The sequence below is a fragment of the Salvelinus namaycush genome, unplaced genomic scaffold, assembly GCF_016432855.1.
Source record: "Salvelinus namaycush isolate Seneca unplaced genomic scaffold, SaNama_1.0 Scaffold464, whole genome shotgun sequence".
Classification (NCBI taxonomy): Eukaryota; Metazoa; Chordata; class Actinopteri; order Salmoniformes; family Salmonidae; genus Salvelinus; species Salvelinus namaycush.
Window position 1 is genome coordinate 1 of NW_024061158.1, and position 24,109 is coordinate 24,109.

Here is a 24,109-nt window from a genome sequence, read left to right on the forward strand (position 1 = left end):
TGCCGTCTGTGGAGAGACCATATGACCATCACACAACCACAATACAACCACACACACACACACACAACCATAACCACAAAAAAATGTATCACAACACAACCACAACATAACCACAACATAACACAACACAACCACAACATAACACAACACAAACACAACACAAACACAACCAAACATCGGGTTCAGAGCCAATTAAAAGTAAGGTATCTTAGGTCTTAAGGGTGATTGACTTTACATAATCATTCATCTACACTACTTTGTCTAAGCCAATAGAAATCCAGTGAAATGATGTCATGTCACAGGAAACTGCCTTTGTCCTAGCGACACGTTTCCATGGAGACACTCACCGCGGCAGCTGCCAGCTCCAGTCCCAGAGACCCCCAGCTGATGATGAGAGTCAGAACACCCAACAAACACACCCTGAGAGAGAGATACAGAGAGATACAGAGAGAGAGATACAGAGAGATACAGAGAGAGAGAGAGAGAGAGAGAGAGAGAGAGAGAGAGAGAGAGAGAGAGGAGAGATTAACACAATGTTCAATGCTGTGAAATCACTGCTTGTTTGTGTGTAAAACAACGTGGGGTTGAGTCAGAGACATGTAACACACACACACACAACCTGTGACATGTGAGTCATGCACACAAGATGGTCTTAATGTGTCCTCACTCCCACTCCCACTCTGTCAATCTCTCTCTCCTGCTCGCTCTCTCGCTCTCTCCTACCCTCTCTCTCTCTCCTACCCTCTCTTTCTCTCTCTCTCTCTCCTATCCTCTCTCTCTCTCCTATCCTCTCTCGCTCTCTCTCTCTCTCTCGCTCTTTCAATCTCATCATCTCTCTCTTTCCTTTCTTCTCTCATCATGTCCTGACTCCACAACTCTCCTCTAATCATCCCTCGCTCTACCAGCCTAAACTCCTCTCTCCCTCTAATCATCCCTCGCTCTACCAGCCTAAACTCCTCTCTCCCTCTAATCATCCCTCGCTCTACCAGCCTAAACTCCTCTCTCCCTCTAATCATCCCTCGCTCTACCAGCCTAAACTCCTCTCTCCCTCTAATCATCCCTCGCTCTACCAGCCTAAACTCCTCTCTCCCTCTAATCATCCCTCGCTCTACCAGCCTAAACTCCTCTCTCCCCTTCTCATCCCCTCCAACTAGTAACACATCTCTACTCATTTTCCTTCTCCCAATTCTCTCTCAGACCTCCTATCTCTTTCCCTCCATCCATCCACCCATCCAGAGTTCTCTGTGGTCATCATGTGGTGTGGCTCACCCAATCAGAGTGCCTTTAGAGTTGCGTATGAGTCCGAACAGAACCAGCAGACAGATCAGAACATCAAACAGGAGCAGAGTCAGGTATACCAGCCACCTGGAAATATATAACACAATATATAACACAATATATAACACAATATATAACAGGAACCAGCAGACAGATCAGAACATCAAACAGGAGCAGAGTCAGTTATACCAGCCACCTGGAAATATATAACACAATATATAACACAATATATAACACTATATACAACACTAAATATAACACTATATACAACACTATATACAACACAATATAAACAACAATATAAACAACACTATATACAACACTATATACAACACTATATACAACAGAGTCAGGTACAAATATATAATATAACACAATATATGAGACAATATATAAGAGGAAGGCAGGTCTTCAGCTCGTCCAGCAGAGACAACTGTAATGCTAACCATGTATAGTACATGTATACAGCTGTAACTCACCTGTACCAGTCAAAGACTTCAGTCTGGAAGGCCAGGTCTTCTAGGGAGATATTAACCATGTATAGTACATGTACACAGCTGTAACTCACCTGTACCAGTCAAAGACTTCAGTCTGGAAGGCCAGGTCTTCTAGGGAGATATCAGAGTTACTCCAGAAGGGGATGTCCACCATGAGTCTGACAAGCTCATCCAGCTGACCCTGGAGCTTCTGGACGATGGACACATAGTCAGTCTGTTCAGAGTAGACCGTCTCCAACTGGACCAGACCTCCCTCCACTGTCTGGTTCAGAGACAGGGCACTGTCCGTCACCTACAGAGACAGAGACAGAGAGAGACAGAGAGAGAGAGACAGAAACAGAGAGACAGAGAGACAGAGAGAGAGAGAGAGAGAGAGAGACAGAGACAGAGAGACATTTGTGAGTGTTTTTTAGAATCTGGAAGTGGTTGAGAGGTAGGATGAAAGGGGAGGGATGTTAGCGCTCTGTGTGGTAGGATGAAAGTGGAGGGATGTTAGCGCTCTGTGCGGTAGGATGAAAGGGGAGGGATGTTAGCGCTCTGTGTGGTAGGATGAAAGGGGTGGGATGTTAGCGCTCTGTGTGGTAGGATGAAAGTGGAGGGATGTTAGCGCTCTGTGTGGTAGGATGAAAGGGGAGGGATGTTAACGCTCTGTGCGGTAGGATGAAAGGGGAAGGATGTTAGCTCTCTGTGCGGTAGGATGAAAGTGGAGGGATGTTAGCGCTCTGTGCGGTAGGATGAAATTGGAGGGATGTTAGCGCTCTGTGCGGTAGGATGAAAGTGGAGGAATGTTAGCGCTCTGTGCGGTAGGATGAAAGTGGAGGGATGTTAGCTCTCTGTGCGGTAGGATGAAAGGGGAGGGATGTTAGCGCTCTGTATGGTAGGATGAAAGTGGAGGGATGTTAGCTCTCTGTGCGGTAGGATGAAAGTGGAGGGATGTTAGCGCTCTGTGTGGGAGGATGAAATTGGAGGGATGTTAGCGCTCTGTGCGGTAGGATGAAAGTGGAGGGATGTTAGCTCTCTGTGCGGTAGGATGAAAGTGGAGGGATGTTAGCGCTCTATGTGGGAGGATGAAATTGGAGGGATGTTAGCGCTCTGTATGGTAGGATGAAAGGGGAGGGGTGTTAGTGCTCTGTGTGGTAGGATGAAAGTGGATGGATGTTAGCGCTCTGTGTGGTAGGATGAAAGTGGAGGGATGTTAGCGCTCTGTGTGGTAGGATGAAAGGGGAGGGATGTTAGCGCTCTGTGCGGTAGGATGAAAGGGGAGGGATGTTAACGCTCTGTGTGGTAGGATGAAAGGGGAGGGATGTTAGCGCTCTGTGCGGTAGGATGAAAGGGGAGGGATGTTAGCGCTCTGTGCGGTAGGATGAAAAGGGAGGGATGTTAGCGCTCTGTGCGGTAGGATGAAAGTGGAGGGATGTTAGCGCTCTGTGCGGTAGGATGAAAGGGGAGGGATGTTAGCGCTCTGTGTGGTAGGATGAAAGGGGAGGGATGTTAGCTCTCTTTGTGGTAGGATGAAAGTGGAGGGATGTTAGCGCTTGTGTTTGGTGTATACAAGTTAGTGTGTGTGTGTGTGTGTGTGTGTGTGTGTGTGTGTGTGTGTGTGTGTGACTGTCCCACCAGTTTGTCGATCCCTGCCACGGTGCGGTTGGCGTGCCGAAGAGAATATGCCAGGCGGTTGGCTCCGTCACATGACTCCCCGTTTCCATAGAAACCCACGGCAATGCCGGCACTGCGGAAAAGACAGGAAACAGGAAGTGTTATCTCATTGGCCGATATTGCAGGAAGTGTTATCGCTTTGGCCAATATCACACACACACACACACACACACAGTCCAGCCTCTGTGTGAGTGTTTGCTGTTCTATCACCCACCAGCAGGAGACAGTGTGGAGTAGACAGACAGACAGACAGACAGACAGACAGACAGACAGACAGACAGACAGACAGACAGACAGCTCTGTCCCCAACCTCTCCCTACGGCTATAGGACAGCAGGAGACAGTGTGGAGTAGACAGACAGACAGACAGACAGACAGACAGACAGACAGACAGACAGACAGACAGACAGACAGACAGACAGACAGACAGACAGACAGACAGCTCTGTCCCCAACCTCTCCCTACGGCTATAGGACAGCAGGAGACAGTGTGGAGTAGACAGACAGACAGACAGACAGACAGACAGACACAGCTCTGTCCCCAACCTCTCCCTACGGCTATAGGACAGCAGGAGACAGTGTGGAGTAGACAGACAGACAGACAGACAGACAGACAGAGCTCTGTCCCCAACCTCTCCCTACGGCTATAGGACAGCGGGGGACAGTGTGGAGTAGACAGACAGACAGAGCCTCTCCCTACGGCTATAGGACTACCAGGAATCACACTATGGCTGGACAATGGCCGGGTCGCCAGACCACACATAATGTGATTATTCTGCAGCTCTGGCTCCAGCACACACACGCACGCACACACACACACACACACACACACACACACACACACACACACACACACACACACACACACACACACACACACACACACACACACACACACACACACACACACACACACACACACACACACACACACACACACACACACACACACCCCCCTCTCTCCCTCCATCCCATGCCCCTCTCTTCTCACGCTGCCCCCCTTCTCCCCCCTCTCTCTAAACAACAGCCTCACTCACATGGACTATCCAGTCCTCTGTTTGTCTCTGTAATAATGTCTTCTACAGGCTAACTGTCCACACACATTTAGAACCAATATTATAGCACATTATTCTACTCCATTAACTACACTACCCCCTCTACCTCCTCCACCCCCTCTACCCCCTCTACCCCCTCTACATGGACCATCCAGTCCTCTGTTTGTCTCTGTAATAATGTCTTCTACAGGCTAACTGTCCACACACATTTAGAACCAACATTATAGCACGTTATTCTACTCCATTAACTACACTACCCCCTCTACCTCCTCCACCCCCTCTACCCCCTCTACCTCCTCTACATGGACCATCCAGTCCTCTGTTTGTCTCTGTAATAATGTCTTCTACAGGCTAACTGTCCACACACATTTAGAACCAACATTATAGCACGTTATTCTACTCCATTAACTACACTACCCCCTCTACCTCCTCCACCCCCTCTACCTCCTCTACCCCCTCTACCCCCTGTTAAACCCTGGGTGTGTGTCTGTGTGTGTATGGGTGTGTCCACACATTAAAAGAGCTCTGTGGTTTAATCAGAGTTCTACGATGGACCTCATATTGTTATACCACAGAGATGGAGGGAGGGAGGGAGGGAGGGAGGGAGGGAGGGAGGGAGGGAGGGAGGGAGGGAGGAAACAATGTGCATGCTAGATAATGGAAGGAAGGGGGGGGGGGGGAGGGGGGGGTAATCAAACAAATTCTCTCCCTCTGTCTTTCTCTCTTAAGCTCTCGCTCTCACTCTGTTTATTCTCACTGTTCTAATGCCTCCTTCTACCAGAGGATTTAATGACTTCCTCCATCCGCTTAGAGAGAGAGAGAGGAGAGATGGGGAGAGAGAGATACATGGAGAGAGAGAGCGAGCATGAGAGCGAGCGTGAGAGCTAGAGAGAGAGAGGTAGAGAGAGAGAGAGCTAGAGAGAGAGCGAGAGAGCGAGTGAGGGAGAGAGCGTGAGAGCGAGCGTGAGAGCTAGAGAGAGAGAGAAGGATATAGGTAAAGCGTGTTCTCTCAGTCTGTGAGGTCAGTGCCACTGCTGCCTCAGAAACAGTGACAGAGGAGTGTGTATGTAAGTGTACGAGGACAGAGGAGTGTGTATGTAAGTGTACGAGGACAGAGGAGTGTGTATGTAAGTGTACGAGGACAGAGGAGTGTGTATGTAAGTGTACGTGGACAGAGGAGTGTGTATGTAAGTGTACGTGGACAGAGGAGGGTGTATGTAAGTGTACGAGGACAGAGGAGTGTATATGTAAGTGTACGAGGACAGAGGAGTGTGTATGTAAGTGTACGAGGACAGAGGAGTGTGTATGTAAGTGTACGTGGACAGAGGAGTGTGTATGTAAGTGTACGAGGACAGAGGAGTGTGTATGTAAGTGTACGAGGACAGAGGAGTGTGTATGTAAGTGTACGAGGACAGAGGAGTGTGTATGTAAGTGTACGAGGACAGAGGAGTGTGTATGTAAGTGTACGAGGACAGAGGAGTGTGTATGTAAGTGTACGAGGACAGAGGAGTGTGTATGTAAGTGTACGAGGACAGAGGAGTGTGTATGTAAGTGTACGAGGACAGAGGAGTGTGTATGTAAGTGTACGAGGACAGAGGAGTGTGTATGTAAGTGTACGAGGACAGAGTAGTGTGTATGTAAGTGTACGAGGACAGAGGAGTGTGTATGTAAGTGTACGAGGACAGAGGAGGGTGTATGTAAGTGTACGAGGACAGAGTAGTGTGTATGTAAGTGTACGAGGACAGAGGAGTGTGTATGTAAGTGTACGAGGACAGAGTAGTGTGTATGTAAGTGTACGAGGACAGAGTAGTGTGTATGTAAGTGTGTACGAGGACAGAGTAGTGTGTATGTAAGTGTGTACGAGGACAGAGTAGTGTGTATGTAAGTGTGTACGAGGACAGAGGAGTGTGTGTGTAAGTGTACGAGGACAGAGTAGTGTGTATGTAAGTGTACGAGGACAGAGGAGTGTGTATGTAAGTGTACGAGGACAGAGGAGTGTGTATGTAAGTGTACGTGGACAGAGTAGTGTGTATGTAAGTGTACGAGGACAGAGGAGTGTGTATGCAAGTGTACGAGGACAGAGGAGTGTATATGTAAGTGTACGAGGACAGAGGAGTGTATATGTAAGTGTACGAGGACAGAGGAGTGTATATGTAAGTGTACGAGGACAGAGGAGTGTGTATGTAAGTGTACGAGGACAGAGGAGTGTGTATGTAAGTGTACGAGGACAGAGTATTGTGTATGTAAGTGTACGAGGACAGAGTAGTGTGTATGTAAGTGTACGAGGACAGAGTAGTGTGTATGTAAGTGTACGAGGACAGAGTAGTGTGTATGTAAGTGTACGAGGACAGAGTAGTGTGTATGTAAGTGTACGTAGTGTGTGTGTGTGTACATGTTTACACTGAGTTTATAAAACACTGGGAACATGACAGACTGACCAGGTGAATCCAGGTGAAAGCTATGAACCCTTATTGATGTCACCTGTTAAATCCACCACAATCAGTGTGGATGAAGGGGAGGAGACAACCTCTTAAGGATCGGCCTCTTTTTATCCATTTTCGCCTAAATTGACATTCCCAAATCTATCTGCCTGTAGCTCAGGCCCTGAAGCAAGGATATACACTGCTCAAAAAAATAAAGGGAACACTTAAACAACACAATGTAACTCCAAGTCAATCACACTTCTGTGAAATCAAACTGTCCACTTAGGAAGCAACACTGATTGACAATACATTTCACATGCTGTTGTGCAAATGGAATAGACAAAAGGTGGAAATTATAGGCAATTAGCAAGACACCCCCCAAAACAGGAGTGATTCTGCAGGTGGTGACCACAGACCACTTCTCAGTTCCTATGCTTCCTGGCTGATGTTTTGGTCACTTTTGAATGCTGGCGGTGCTCTCACTCTAGTGGTAGCATGAGACGGAGTCTACAACCCACACAAGTGGCTCAGGTAGTGCAGTTCATCCAGGATGGCACATCAATGCGAACTGTGGCAAAAAGGTTTGCTGTGTCTGTCAGCGTAGTGTCCAGAGCATGCAGGCGCTACCAGGAGACAGGCCAGTACATCAGGAGACGTGGAGGAGGCCGTAGGAGGGCAACAACCCAGCAGCAGGACCGCTACCTCCGCCTTAGTGCAAGGAGGTGCACTGCCAGAGCCCTGCAAAATGACCTCCAGCAGGCCACAAATGTGCATGTGTCTGCTCAAACGGTCAGAAACAGACTCCAGGAGGGTGGTATGAGGGCCCGACGTCCACAGGTGGGGGTTGTGCTTACAGCCCAACACCGTGCAGGACGTTTCGCATTTGCCAGAGAACACCAAGATTGGCAAATTCGCCACTGGCGCCCTGTGCTCTTCACAGATGAAAGCAGGTTCACACTGAGCACATGTGACAGACGTGACAGAGTCTGGAGACGCCGTGGAGAACGTTCTGCTGCCTGCAACATCCTCCAGCATGACCGGTTTGGCGATGGGTCAGTCATGGTGTGGGGTGGCATTTCTTTGTGGGGCCGCACAGCCCTCCATGTGCTCGCCAGAGGTAGCCTGACTGCCATTAGGTACCGAGATGAGATCCTCAGACCCCTTGTGAGACCATATGCTGACACATGCACATTTGTGGCCTGCTGGAGGTCATTTTGCAGGGCTCTGGTAGTGCACCTCCTTGCACAAAGGCGGAGGTAGCGGTCCTGCTGCTGGGTTGTTGCCCTCCTACGGCCTCCTCCACGTCTCCTGATGTACTGGCCTGTCTCCTGGTAGCGCCTGCATGCTCTGGACACTACGCTGACAGACACAGCAAACCTTTTTGCCACAGTTCGCATTGATGTGCCATCCTGGATGAACTGCACTACCTGAGCCACTTGTGTGGGTTGTAGACTCCGTCTCATGCTACCACTAGAGTGAGAGCACCGCCAGCATTCAAAAGTGACCAAAACATCAGCCAGGAAGCATAGGAACTGAGAAGTGGTCTGTGGTCACCACCTGCAGAATCACTCCTGTTTTGGGGGGTGTCTTGCAAATTGCCTATAATTTCCACCTTTTGTCTATTCCATTTGCACAACAGCATGTGAAATTTATTGTCAATCAGTGTTGCTTCCTAAGTGGACAGTTTGATTTCACAGAAGTGTGATTGACTTGGAGTTACATTGTGTTGTTTAAGTGTTCCCTTTATTTTTTTGAGCAGTGTATATATTCTTGGTACCATTTGAAAGGAAACACTTTGAAGTGTGTGGAAATGTGAAAGGAATGTAGTAGAATGTAACACAATAGATCTGGTAGAAGATAATACAAAGAAAAAACCAACTGTTCGTTTGTGTTTATTTTTTGTACCATCATCTTTGAAATGCAAGAGAAAGGCCATAATGTATTATTCCAGCCCAGGTGCAATTTAGATTTTGGCAACTAGATGGCATCAGTGTATGTGCAAAGTTTAAGACTGATCCAATGAACCATTGCAATTCTGTAAAAACTGTTTTATCAAGACTGCCCAAATGTGCCTAATTTATTTATTTATTTATAACTTTTGATGTTCATGTTCAAACAATAGCATGGTTTTCTTTCACTGTAATAGCTACTGTAAATTGGACAGTGCAGTTAGATTAACAACAATTTAAGCTTTCTGCCAATATGAGATATGTCTATGTCCTGGGAAGTGTTCTTGTTACTTACAACCTCATGCTAATCGCATTAGCCCACGTTAGCTCAACCGTCCCGTGGAATTGACACCGATCCCGAAGAAAATGTATAATATTATTAAAGAACGCATTTTAAATAAATAAAAATAAAAACAAAATAAATCACAATATCACACAATTAGTCTGATCAAAATTGGATTAAAGGCCAACATTGGAATAACATTCAAATCTATTTTTCCAGGTACGTAAATAAAAAAGCCTACATGTCAAAGTGGAGATGATTTGCCTACAGCCTCATGTCCAACCCAACACTGATGAGGCGCCAGGAAATGGAGCCAAACTTTAATGAGACTGTTAATGACATAAATACAGGCTAAACGCCAGTCATGATTGTCAAACATAATGAAGGATAATTCACATTAACATCTAAAGGCTTGATTCTGTCAACATGCTCGACGCTCGGCTCATTCAGATCAAATGGTCCGAAGACCAGAGAGTGAAGGACAAGGCCTGTTGAGCACCACACGTCACCCACCTTGAATCTGAGCGGAGGCGGTCAGCATTTTGAAACTATTTAACAATAAACGTAATTGTTTAAAACCTGGACGTGTCTACCCTTGTCTCAAAGTAGCCTAGCCTAGCCAAAATACGACCATAACAATGTTGAAGGAATGATTTCAGAAACACTGCCATGGAAACCAGCATTTTTCGCATGTTCTATTGGTTTTCAAATCAAAGTTATTTTGTTGTCTAGCAGCCAAAGGTATAAATCCTAGTCATATTAGTAACCCATGCTAGTTGTTGATAATCCTAGTCATATTAGTAACCCATGCTAGTTGTTGATAATCCTAGTTATATTAGTAACCCATGCTAGTTGTTGATAATCCTAGTCATATTAGTAACCCATGCTAGTTGTTGATAATCCTAGTTATATTAGTAACCTATGCTAGTTGTTGATAATCCTAGTCATATTAGCATCCCATGCTAGTTGTTGATAATCCTAGTTATATTAGTAACCCATGCTAGTTGTTGATAATCCTAGTCATATTAGCATCCCATGCTAGTTGTTGATAATCCTAGTTATATTAGTAATCCATACTAGTTGTTGATAATCCTAGTCATATTAGTAACCCATCCTAGTAGTTGATAATCCTAGTTATAATACCAACCCATCATAGTAGTTGATAATCCTAGTTATATTAGTAATCCATGCTAGTTGTTGATAATCCTAGTCATATTAGCATCCCATGCTAGTTGTTGATAATCCTAGTCATATTAGCATCCCATGCTAGTTGTTGATAATCCTAGTCATATTAGTAACCCATGCTAGTTGTTGATAATCCTAGTCATATTAGTAACCCATGCTAGTTGTTGATAATCCTAGTTATATTAGTAACCCATGCTAGTTGATGATAATCCTAGTCATATTAGCAACCCATTGTCACGCCCTGGCCTTAATTATCTTTGTTTTCTTTATTATTTTAGTTAGGTCAGGGTGTGACATGGGGGATGTAGGTGTTTTGTCATGTCTAGGGGTTTTTTATGTTTATGGGGCGTTGTCTAGTCTAGGTGTTTGTATGTCTATGGCTGCCTAGATTGGTTCTCAATTAGAGGCAGCTGTTTATCATTGTCTCTGATTGGGAACCATATTTAGGCAGCCATATTCATTGAGTATGTCGTGGGTGATTGTCTATGTGTAAGTTGCCTGTGTCTGCACTTGTCATTATATAGCTTCACGTTCGTTTGTTGTTTTTGTAAGTCTGTTTAAGTATTCTTCGTTCTCCTCCTCTCTTCAACGTTACGACGAGCGTGACACCCATGCTAGTTGTTGCATCTTTAGACCTAGCCTTTCTTAATTTCCAACGGATATTTTCCATCTTTGCCACATGAAACCGCTGATGTGTTCCGGTGCGCTTTGAGAACGGTGTTTTCCCGCTAATTGCATTTTGGGACATTTGCCCACAGCCCACAGCCCACAGCCCACAGCGCACAGCCCACAGCCACGTGCGCAATGTTGATCTTATAATACGAAGAAAAACAGCTTTATCAACATTTCAAGCTAAAACGGTCTGATCTGTTGCATCAGCCTCATTGCTTATTGTTTTATTTTGAATGTACATTGGTTGTATGACATGTGTATCTGTCATCCCAGAACTGTCCCAGGGTCTGTTTTGAACCACAGACATGTTTTTTTATCATCCCAGGGATGACAGGGAATCCTTAGTTTCCCAGGGATGACAGGGAATCCTTAATTTCCCAGGGATGACAGGGCATCCTTAGTTTCCCAGGGATGACAGGGAATCCTTAATTTCCCAGGGATGACAGGGCATCCTTAGTTTCCCAGGGATGACAGGGAATCCTTAGTTTCCCAGGGATGACAGGGAATCCTTAATTTCCCAGGGATGACAGGGCATCCTTAATTTCCCAGGGATGACAGGGAATCCTTAATTACCCAGGGATGACAGGGAATCCTTAGTTTCCCAGGGATGACAGGTCATCCTTAATTTCCCAGGGATGACAGGTCATCCTTAGTTTCCCAGGGATGACAGGGAATCCTTAATTTCCCAGGGATGACAGGGCATCCTTAATTTCCCAGGGATGACAGGGAATCCTTAATTTCCCAGGGATGACAGGGCATCCTTAGTTTCCCAGGGATGACAGGGCATCCTTAATTTCCCAGGGATGACAGGGAATCCTTAATTTCCCAGGGATGACAGGGCATCCTTAGTTTCCCAGGGATGACAGGGCATCCTTAATTTCCCAGGGATGACAGGGAATCCTTAATTTCCCAGGGATGACAGGGCATCCTTAGTTTCAAACCCTGGAATTATTTTATAAAGACATGAAAAGTATTTGGTTGTAACTGTAATGTTGCAATATTTTATAGGCTACCAAGGGTGACAAACCAGGAGACCCTCTAGGAGACCCTCTAGTCTAGGAGACCCTCTAGGAGACCCTCTAGTCTAGGAGACCCTCTAGGAGACCCTCTAGTCTAGGAGACCCTCTAGTCTAGGAGACCCTCTAGGAGACCCTCTAGTCTAGGAGACCCTCTAGTCTAGGAGACCCTCTAGGAGACCCTCTAGGAGACCCTCTAGTCTAGGAGACCCTCTAGTCCAGGAGACCCTCTAGGAGACCCTCTAGGAGACCCTCTAGTCCAGGAGACCCTCTAGTCCAGGAGACCCTCTAGGAGACCCTCTAGGAGACCCTCTAGGAGACCCTCTAGTCCAGGAGACCCTCTAGGAGAGCCTTAAAGGGGCAGTGTTGTATTTTGAGACTGGCGTTTTTTGCATATTGAAGCCTATAGGCTGAGTGTAGCCTACATTTCTGCCTGATTCTCTATAGTAAAAAAAATAGAAATCTGTCCTACTTGTCCGAAAGCTAAAAAGCTAATGTCAAGCCCGACATATAATTAGTTAGCCCATGGACAGTTACAGTCATAGTCCTATAGAGTCAATCTATCCTGTCTTCCAATGACAGTGATTCCATGTGATTGGTCACATCGGCCCAGAAAGCCCTGGCAAACAACTCCCATGACAACCAACTAACAATAACAAATAACGGAAGAACTACACATTCAGTCAGAGAGACATACAGCCAGAGAGACATACCGCCAGAGAGACATATCGCCAGAGAGACATACAGCCAGAGAGACATACAGCCAGAGAGACATACCGCCAGAGAGACATACCGCCAGAGAGACATACCGCCAGAGAGACATACCGCCAGAGAGACATACAGCCAGAGAGACATACAGCCAGAGAGACATACAGTCAGAGAGACATACAGCCAGAGAGACATACAGCCAGAGAGACATACAGCCAGAGAGACATACCGCCAGAGAGACATACCGCCAGAGAGACATACAGCCAGAGAGACATACAGCCAGAGAGACATACAGCCAGAGAAACATACAGTCAGAGAGACATACAGCCAGAGAGACATACAGCCAGAGAGACAGACATACAGTCAGAGAGACAGACATACAGTCAGAGAGACATACCGCCAGAGAGACATACCGCCAGAGAGACATACAGTCAGAGAGACATACAGCCAGAGAGACATACAGCCAGAGAGACATACAGCCAGAGAGACATACAGCCAGAGAGACATACAGCCAGAGAGACATACAGCCAGAGACATACAGCCAGAGAGACATACAGCCAGAGAGACATACCGCCAGAGAGACATACCGCCAGAGAGACATACCGCCAGAGAGACATACAGCCAGAGAGACATACAGCCAGAGAAACATACAGCCAGAGAGACATACAGCCAGAGAGACATACAGTCAGAGAGACATACAGTCAGAGAGACATACAGCCAGAGAGACATACAGCCCGAGAGACATACAGCCCGAGAGACATACAGCCAGAGAGACATACAGCCAGAGAGAGAGAGATAGGAGAGAGAGAGAGAGAGAAAGAGCTCAATATCAAATATTTAACATCAAACCTGCTAAACACATCGCTACCATGCTCCCTGTCTCTTCACTATATCATGAATATGCCATCTGCATCAAATCTGCTGCTGTCTCCATGGCAACCTTTCTAGACCAGAGAGAACAGAGACAGAATGGTAGAGAGAGAGAGAGAGAGAGAGAGAGAGAGAGACAGAATGGCAGAGAGAGAGAGAGAGAGAGAGAGAGAGAGAGAGAGAGAGAGAGAGAGAGAGAGAGAGAGAGAGAGAGAGAGAGAAGCAGAGTGCAGTGTTTGCCAAGGGAGATGCAAGTCAGTGTAAAAGTGTGTGACGATAACGTGTGTGTGTGTGTGTGTGTGTGTGTGTGTGTGTGTGTGTGTGTGTGTGTGTGTGTGTGTGTGTGTGTGTGTGTGTGTGTGTGTGTGTGTGTGTGTGTGTGTGTGTGTGTGTGTGTGTGTGTACCCCAGCCAGCCAAAGGGTCCAATATGACCTAAATAATCTATTTCAGAAACACTGGGCTAATCTGACATCACCCTGTATCACACTGCTTCACACGGAACAGACAGAATACACTTGTTTATCTGAGAGAGAGAAAGACAGAGAGAGAGAGAGCGAGCCTAAACAAGTCACTGCAGGGACTCTCTCTCTCTCTCTTTCTCTCTCTCCCCTCCTGGCCCTGTTACTATGGTTACAGGGTCAATGACCTTGGTGTAGAAACTGTTCTATAAACACTGAAATTCCAGGGATTTTCCCCAAAATACAGAACTGATTACCTTACAGTATACTGTAACAGTTCAGCAGTATTCAGCTTCCAACTGTGCTACTGAAACTGGCCCAGTTCCCCCAGTTCTCCCAGGTCTCCCAGTTCTCCCAGGTCTCCCAGGTCCCCCAGTTCTCCCAGGTCTCCCAGTTCTCCCAGGTCCCCCAGTTCTCCCAGGTCCCCCAGTTCTCCCAGTTCTACCAGGTTCCCCAGTTCTCCTAGGTCCCCCAGTTCTCCCAGGTCCCCCAGTTCTCCCAGGTCCCTCAGGTCTCCCAGTTTTCCCAGGTCCCCCAGTTCTCCCAGTTCTCCCAGGTCCCCCAGTTCTCCCAGGTCCCCCAGTTCTTCCAGGTCTCCCAGTTCTCCGAGGTCCCCCAGTTCTCCCAGGTCTCTCAGGTCTCCCAGGTCCCCCAGTTCTCCCAGGTCCCCCAGTTCTCCCAGGTCTCCCAGTTCTCCCAGGTCCCCCAGGTCCCCCAGGTCCCCCAGTTCTCCCAGGTTCCCCAGGTCTCCCAGGTCTCCCAGTTCTCCCAGGTCCCCCAGTTCTCCCAGGTCCCCCAGTTCTCCCAGGTCCCCCAGTTCTCCCAGGTCTCCCAGGTCCCCCAGTTCTCCCAGGTCTCCCAGTTCTCCCAGTTCTCCCAGTTCTCCCAGTTCTCCCATTTCTCCCAGTGTGGACAAATCATTAAGAACACCTTCCTAATATTGAGTTGCACCACCCCCTTTCACCTGGATTCACCTGGTTAGTCTGTCATGGAAAGACCAGGTGTTCTTAATGTTTTGCACACGCAGTGTCTAATCTCCCTCCCTCCCTGAGTGTGTACATGTGTCTGTGTGTGCATCGGTCTGTGTATCCGTGTAGCCCTACGTGTGTGTGTGTGTGTGTGTGTGTGTGTGTGTGTGTGTGTGTGTGTGTGTGTGTGTGTGTGTGTGTGTGTGTTACCACTAACCTGCAGACGAGTGTGGCGATGATGACGCACCAGGCGGTACAGCAGCAGTCAGGGTTGGGGGGCTGGTGTGTGTGTGTGTGTGTGTGTGTGTGTGTGTGTGTGTGTGTGTGTGTTACCACTAACCTGCAGACGAGTGTGGCGATGATGACACACCAGGCGGTACAGCAGCAGTCAGGGTTGGGGGGCTGGTGTGTGTGTGTGAGTGTGTGTTACCACTAACCTGCAGACGAGTGTGGCGATGATGACACACCAGGCGGTACAGCAGCAGTCAGGGTTGGGGGGCTGGTGTGTGTGTGTGTGTGTGTGTGTGTGTGTGTGTGTGTGTGTGTGTGTGTGTGTGTGTGTGTGTGTGTGTGTGTGTGTGTGTGTGTGTGTGTGTTACCACTAACCTGCAGACGAGTGTGGCGATGATGTCACACCAGGCGGTACAGCAGCAGTCAGGGTTGGGGGGCTGGTGTGTGTGTGTGTGTGTGTGTGTGTGTGTGTGTGTGTGTGTCTGTGTGTGTGTGTGTGTGTGTGTGTGTGTGTGTGTGTTACCACTAACCTGCAGACGAGTGTGGCGATGATGACACACCAGGCGGTACAGCAGCAGTCAGGGTTGGGGGGCTGGTGTGTGTGTGTGTGTTACCACTAACCTGCAGACGAGTGTGGCGATGATGACACACCGGGCGGTACAGCAGCAGTCAGGGTTGGGGGGCTGGTGTGTGTGTGTGTGTGTGTGTGTGTGTGTGTGTGTGTGTGTGTGTGTGTGTGTGTGTGTGTGTGTGTGTGTGTGTGTGTGTGTGTGTGTGTGTGTGTGTGTGTGTGTTACCAGTAACCTGCAGACGAGTGTGGCGATGATGACACACCAGGCGGTACAGCAGCAGTCAGGGTTGGGGGGCTGGTGTGTGTGTGTGTGTGTGTTACCACTAACCTGCAGACGAGTGTGGCGATGATGACACACCAGGCGGTACAGCAGCAGTCAGGGTTGGGGGGCTGGTGTGTGTGTGTGTGTGTGTGTGTGTGAGTGTGTTACCACTAACCTGCAGACGAGTGTGGCGATGATGACACACCAGGCGGTACAGCAGCAGTCAGGGTTGGGGGGCTGGTGTGTGTGTGTGTGTGTTACCACTAACCTGCAGACGAGTGTGGCGATGATGACACACCAGGCGGTACAGCAGCAGTCAGGGTTGGGGGGCTGGTGTGTGTGTGAGTGAGAGTGTGTGTCGTCATGGTTCTTGCGTCTTCGGCAGCACAGCCAGAAAGAGTAGAAGAGGAGGAAGAGGAGGTCCAGAGCCAGACACACCAACGCTATTCCGCCTAGCAACAGCACCGACTGGGGAGAAAGAGACAGACAGGATATGGCATCACAACCACCTGGATCCTAAAATGACAAGTCAATAATCCTATTTTGGCCCTGTACAGAAACAAGCCTTTCCAACTGGACACAAACTGGTTGAGTCTACGTTGCTTCCACGTCATTTCAACAACAACAAAAAATCTAAAATGTGATGACGTTGAATTAACGTGGGAAAACTGATTGGATTAGCAGAAAGTCATCAACGTAATGGAATCTGGGGAATGTTTGTCTTTTTTTCGCTCTCACCTTTTAACCTAAATCAACTGACTTCAGGTTCCAACACATTATTGAATTCACGTTAGTGGACAACTCAATCAAATGTAAATCAAAAACCGTTGAACTGACGTCTGCCCAGCGGGTTGCTCCCCTTTTCTGTGGACCATTTTGACAGAAACACAAGAGGCGGGAAAGGGAGGAAAGAGCATATGATGTCACAATGAGCATTGTGGGGTACAGGAAGAGAAGAGGAAGTTGATTGTAAATGAACACAAAGCGACCTCAAATGAACCCCCCCCCCCCCCCCGCCCCCCATCACTAACTCCTACAGTAGAATCTCGTGTAGAGCTAAACATTATACATACAGACGTCAGATCTTCATTTTGTCGCGGATCATTTTCCTGCGCAACAGGAAATTCAAATTAGCCTCGTGATTTAGAGACGTTCACTAATAAACCTGCAGTTCTCCTTCTCTCCATGCAGGGGCAGTCGAGTCAATGAGGACCAGAGCCAGGTATCAAAATCATCCTCCCTCTCGCCCAAAATCATCCTCCCTCTCGCCCAAAATCATCCTCCCTCTCGACCAAAATCATCCTCCCTCTCGACCAAAATCATCCTCCCGCTCGCCCAAAATCATCCTCCCGCTCGCCCAAAATCATCCTCCCGCTCGCCCAAAATCATCCTCCCGCTCGCCCAAAATCATCCTCCCGCTCGCCCAAAATCATCCTCCCTCTCGCACAAAATCATCCTCCCTCTCGCCCAAAATCATCCTCCCTCTCGCCCAAAATCATCCTCCCTCTCGCCCAAAATCATCCTCCCTCTCGCCCAAAATCATCCTCCCTCTCGCCCAAAATCATCCTCCCTCTCGCCCAAAATCATCCTCCCTCTCTTCCAAAATCATCCTCCCTCTCGCCCAAAATCATCCTCCCTCTCGCCCAAAATCATCCTCCCTCTCGCCCAAAATCATCCCCCCTCTCGCCCAAAATCATCCCCCCTCTCGCCCAAAATCATCCCCCCTCTCGCCCAAAATCATCCCCCCTCTCGCCCAAAATCATCCCCCCTCTCGCCCAAAATCATCCTCCCTCTCGCCCAAAATCATCCTCCCTCTCGCCCAAAATCATCCTCCCTCTCGCCCAAAATCATCCTCCCTCTCGCCCAAAATCATCTCACCTCTCGTCCAAAATCATCCTCCCTCTTGCCCAAAATCATCCTCCCTCTCGCCCTCCTTCCAAGGCTGAAGTCTACTATAGTCTATCAAAACTAATCCACCTAAACCATAGTCTACTGTAGTCTATCAAAACTAATACACCTAAACTATAGTCTATCAAAACTAATCCACCTAAACTATAGTCTATCAAAACTAATACACCTAAACTATAGTCTATCAAAACGAATCCACCTAAACTATAGTCTACCGTAGACTATCAAAACTAATCCACCTAAACTATAGTCTATCAAAACTAATACACCTAAACTATAGTCTATCAAAACGAATACACCTAAACTATAGTCTATCAAACTAATACACCTAAACTATAGACTATCAAAACTAATACCCCTAAACTGTAGTCTATTGTAGTCTATCAAACTAATACACCTAAACTATAGTCTATCAAACGAATACACCTAAACTATAGTCTACTGTAGACTATCAAAACTAATACCCCTAAACTGTAGTCTATTGTAGTCTATCAAACTAATACACCTAAACTATAGCCTACCGTAGACTATCAAAACTAATCCACCTAAACTATAGTCTATTGTAGTCTATCAAACTAATACACCTAAACTATAGTCTATCAAAACTAATACACCTAAACTATAGTCTACTGTAGACTATCAAACTAATACACCTAAACTATAGTCTATCAAACTAATACACCTAAACTATAGTCTATCAAAACTAATACACCTAAACTATAGTCTACTGTAGTCTATCAAAACTAATACACCTAAACTATAGTCTACTGTAGTCTATCAAAACTAATACCCCTAAACTATAGTCTAACAAAACTAATACACCTAAACTATAGTCTATCAAAACGAATACACCTAAACTATAGTCTACTATAGTCTATCAAAACTAATCCACCTAAACTATAGTCTACCGTAGATTATCAAAACTAATCCACCTAAACTATAGTCTACTGTAGGCTATCAAAACTAATCCACCTAAACTATAGTCTATCAAAACTAATCCACCTAAACTATAGTCTACTGTAGTCTATCAAAACTAATACCCCTAAACTATAGTCTATCAAAACTAATACCCCTAAACTATAGTCTATCAAAACTAATCCACCTAAACTATAGTCTACTGTAGGCTATCAAACTAATACACCTAAACTATAGTCTACTGTAGGCTATCAAAACTAATACACCTAAACTATAGTCTACTGTAGGCTATCAAAACTAATACCCCTAAACTATAGTCTATCAAAACTAATCCACCTAAACTATAGTCTACTGTAGTCTATCAAAACTAATCCACCTAAACTATAGTCTACTGTAGTCTATCAAAACTAATCCACCTAAACTATAGTCTACTGTAGTCTATCAAACTAATCCACCTAAACTATAGTCTACTGTAGTCTATCAAACTAATACACCTAAACTATAGTCTACAGTAGTCTATCAAACTAATACACCTAAACTAAAGTCTACTGTAGTCTATCAAACTAATCCACCTAAACTATAGTCTATCAAAACTAATCCACCTAAACTATAGTCTACTGTAGTCTCTCAAAACTAATCCACCTAAACTATAGTCTACTGTAGTCTATCAAACTAATCCACCTAAACTATAGTCTATCAAAACTAATCCACCTAAACTATAGTCTACTGTAGACTATCAAAACTAATACACCTAAACTATAGACTATCAAAACTAATACACCTAAACTATAGTCTACTGTAGACTATCAAAACTAATCCCACACAATCTACAATAATTGATCATTTCAATAAGCATTTTTCTACAGCTGGCCATGCTTTCCACCTGACTACCTCTCACGTGAACGAGCGTCACGAGCCTGTGGCACTCTGCCAGACCACTGACTCAAAGAGCCCTTATGAGCCCCTCCTTTACAGTAGAAGCCTCAAAAAAGTTTCTAAAGACTGTTGACATCTAGTGGAAGCCTTAGGAAGTGCAACATGACCAATATCCCACTGTATCTTCAATAGGAAATAAGTTGAAAAACGACCAACCTCAGATTTCCCACTTCCTGGTTGGATTTTTTCTCAGGTTTTTGCCTGTGTTTTTCCTAGCCACCGTGCTTCAACACCTGCATTGCTTGCTGTTTGGGGTTTTAGGCTGGGTTTCTGTACAGCACTTTGTTATATCAGCTGATGTAAGAAAGGGTATATAAATACATTTGATACCGAATTGGTGCGAAAAGTGCAAATCAATCCCAGAACAACAGCAAAGGACCTTGTGAAGATGCTGGAGGAAACAGAGACAAAAGTATCTATATCCACAGTAAAACAAGTCCTATATCGACATAACCTGAAAGGCCACTCAGCAAGAAAGAAGCCACTGCTCCAAAACCACCATAAAAAAACAGACTACAGTTTAAAACTGCACATGGGGACAAAGATCGTACTTGTTGGAGAAATGTCCTCTGGTTTGATGAAACAAAAATAGAACTGTTCGGCCATAATGACCATTGTTATGTTTGGAGGAAAAGGGGGGATGCTTGCAAGCCGAAGAACACCATCGCAACCGTGAGGCACAGGGTTGGCAGCATCATGTTGTGGGGGTGCTTTGCTGCAGGAGGGACTGGTGCACTTCACAAAATAGATGGCATTATGAGGCAGGAAAATTGTGGATATACACTGCTCAAAAAAATAAAGGGAACACTTAAACAACACAATGTAACTCCAAGTCAATCACACTTCTGTGAAATCAAACTGTCCACTTAGGAAGCAACACTGATTGACAATAAATTTCACATGCTGTTGTGCAAATGGAATAGACAAAAGGTGGAAATTATAGGCAATTAGCAAGACACCCCCAATAAAGGAATGGTTCTGCAGGTGGTGACCACAGACCACTTCTCAGTTCCTATGCTTCCTGGCTGATGTTTTGGTCACTTTTGAATGCTGGCGGTGCTTTCACTCTAGTGGTAGCATGAGACGGAGTCTACAACCCACACAAGTGGCTCAGGTAGTGCAGTTCATCCAGGATGGCACATCAATGCGAGCTGTGGCAAAAAGGTTTGCTGTGTCTGTCAGCGTAGTGTCCAGAGCATGGAGGCGCTACCAGGAGACAGGCCAGTACATCAGGAGACGTGGAGGAGGCCGTAGGAGGGCAACAACCCAGCAGCAGGACCGCTACCTCCGCCTTTGTGCAAGGAGGAGCACTGCCAAAGCCCTGCAAAATGACCTCCAGCAGGCCACAAATGTGCATTTTTTTTATGACCATACCAGACACTTTTATTATGAAAGAATAGGCTACATTCTGTAGGCTACCTGTTAGCCTAGCCATTGATACACAGCATCGTAAAAATAGAGGTGACGGGGGAAATTTTTAAGGGGCCTTCCTCTGAAACATTGCCAAAAACTCCAGCCACTCGAGTCATAGACTGTTCTCTCTGCTACCGCACGGCAAGCGGTACCGGAGCTAACAACACACACTCACTCCTGCTTTGGGGTAATGGAAGCAGAAGTTCGGGGAGCAGTGTGTGTCAGATCCAACACACAGATCACACACACTCTGAACACTTTGATGTCTAACAGAGAGAGAGAAAGAGAGAGAGAGGTGTTTGTATGACTCAAAAAAGAGAGAAAGAGAGAACCAGATGAGAGAGAGCAGGAGGGGGGTGGGAGAATGATGCATGTCTGGCAGAAGATGAAAGGGAAGGAAAAAGAGAAAGAAAGGGGAGAGGGGCTGCCAAAGGTTTGACCTGTGAGTAGGTTGTTGACAAAGCATGTGACATAAAATTATATTTGGTTTATGGTCTTTATCTGTGACATGATATAACACACAGCTGGATATGTCTGCTCGGAAAGCATGAAGAATGTTTCCTGTCCTCCAGGATACACATGGAAAAGCATTCTGCTCCAGAACACGCCGGGACAATGTCTGTAGGTTCCGGAATAGTGTACAGGAATTCTGCAGCTGCTGATACAATCTAAAACAAGTTCCAAAGGAATTGTGCTACAGGTGAAGAGATACCATCTTCACACAACAGCCCCAGGTGGCTGAGCGTTGGGATTATCAGGTAGAACAGAAAACCAGCAGTACTTCGGACCACCGAGGGTAAGGCTTGAATAATCCCTGCTTTACACTGTGTACAGCTAGCGACTAGCGGTAGCTACAATGACCTCAGTAAGTCACTACATCAGACCATAGGGCTTCCCTGGACATAACGACATATCCAACTAAACAATGTCACCATCTCAACAGAAAATATAGAAATGGGACACTTCTGCTCTTGAATGTTACCTCAACAGAAAGCATCCTTATGGAATGTACAAACAACACCTTCCTCTACTTCCATCCATGTCCGTGTCCAGAGCCTAGTTGATATCCAGAGATGGAGAGAGACAGAACCAGAGACTCTTCCGTGGTACTTATCCGAACAGCAGGGCTGTTAACCCCGGTGTCCTCGCTACATTTCCAACCTGGCCCTCATACCATCATAGCCACCTAATCATCCCTAGCTTCCAATTGGCTCATTCGTCCCCTCTCTCCTCTTCCCCAGGTTGTTGCTGGAAATGAGAATGTGTTCTCAGTCAACTTACCCAGTCAAATAAGGGTCAATAAATAAAATGTTGAATTTGGGTACGAAAAAAACCCGATCCAACTCCGCCTCTTCCTCACTTTTCAAACAGAAATAGGATGTGCCTTCGGTGCTTCATCAATGTGTCATTCTGGTCGTGAGCGCCGCGACCGACATAGCTAGTTCGTTAGCTAAGGTAGCCACTGTAGCTAACCACTGTAGCTAACCACTGTAGCTAACCAGTAGCTTCTCCATGAGCGTTGCGACAAACATAGCTAGTTCGTTAGCTAAGGTAGCCACTGTAGCTAACCACTGTAGCTAGCCAGTAGCTCCTCCATGAGCGCCGTGACAGACATGGCTAGTTTATTAGCTAGGCTAGCTACTGTAGCTAACCAGTAGCTCCTCCATGAGCGCCGCAACAGACATAGCTAGTTTGTTTGCTAAGCTAGCCACTGTAGCTAACCAGTAGCTCCTCCATTATGTGTTGATGCCATTTCACAGGATCTAATTTTGGACAGAAGCTGTAGAGAACAGTAAGAAACGGCACTTTAGTAGCCAAATATCTTCTTCATCCATCTCTCTTGTGTTTGTAAAGCATTACATGACCTGGTATGATGGTGCATTGATCAGTTATACAGTTTAAAGCCCTCACAGAGGAGAGGAGACAGTACTACCATGGGAACAGAGGAGACAGTCCCACCATGGGAACAGAGGAGACAGTACCACCATGGGAACAGAGGAGACAGTACTACCATGGGAACAGAGGAGACAGTCCCACCATGGGAACAGAGGAGACAGTACCACCATGGGAACAGAGGAGACAGTACTACCATGGGAACAGAGGAGACAGTCCCACCATGGGAACAGAGGAGACAGTACTACCATGGGAACAGAGGAGACAGTACTACCATGGGAACAGAGGAGACAGTACTACCATGGGAACAGAGGAGACAGTCCCACCATGGGAACAGAGGAGACAGTACCACCATGGGAACAGAGGAGACAGTCCCACCATGGGAACAGAGGAGACAGTACCACCATGGGAACAGAGGAGACAGTACTACCATGGGAACAGAGGAGACAGTCCCACCATGGGAACAGAGGAGCCAGTACTACCATGGGAACAGAGGAGACAGTACTACCATGGGAACAGAGGAGACAGTCCCACCATGGGAACAGAGGAGACAGTACCACCATGGGAACAGAGGAGACAGTACTACCATGGGAACAGAGGAGACAGTCCCACCATGGGAACAGAGGAGCCAGTACTACCATGGGAACAGAGGAGACAGTCCCACCATGGGAACAGAGGAGACAGTACTACCATGGGAACAGAGGAGACAGTCCCACCATGGGAACAGAGGAGACAGTACTACCATGGGAACAGAGGAGACAGTACTACCATGGGAACAGAGGAGACAGTACCACCATGGGAACAGAGGAGACAGTACTACCATGGGAACAGAGGAGACAGTCCCACCATGGGAACAGAGGAGCCAGTACTACCATGGGAACAGAGGAGACAGTCCCACCATGGGAACAGAGGAGACAATACTACCATGGGAACAGAGGAGACAATACTACCATGGGAACAGAG

At 46.6% G+C, this 24,109-nt stretch overlaps 1 protein-coding gene across 1 annotated transcript in view; it reads right to left on the minus strand.

The window, feature by feature from the left end:
• Positions 1-347: 347 nt before the first annotated feature.
• Positions 348-24,109, minus strand: part of LOC120041422 (protein tweety homolog 3-like) — a gene marked incomplete at its 3' end in the record, with an annotated part of 52,339 nt that continues 28,577 nt past the window's right edge. The window contains exons 2-6 of the mRNA XM_038986373.1: positions 16,350-16,549; positions 3,393-3,504; positions 1,847-2,067; positions 1,270-1,365; positions 348-420 (exon numbers count right to left, since the gene is read on the minus strand). Coding sequence (XP_038842301.1) covers positions 348-420; positions 1,270-1,365; positions 1,847-2,067; positions 3,393-3,504; positions 16,350-16,549 — 702 coding nt within the window. The remainder of the gene's footprint in view (positions 421-1,269; positions 1,366-1,846; positions 2,068-3,392; positions 3,505-16,349; positions 16,550-24,109) is intronic.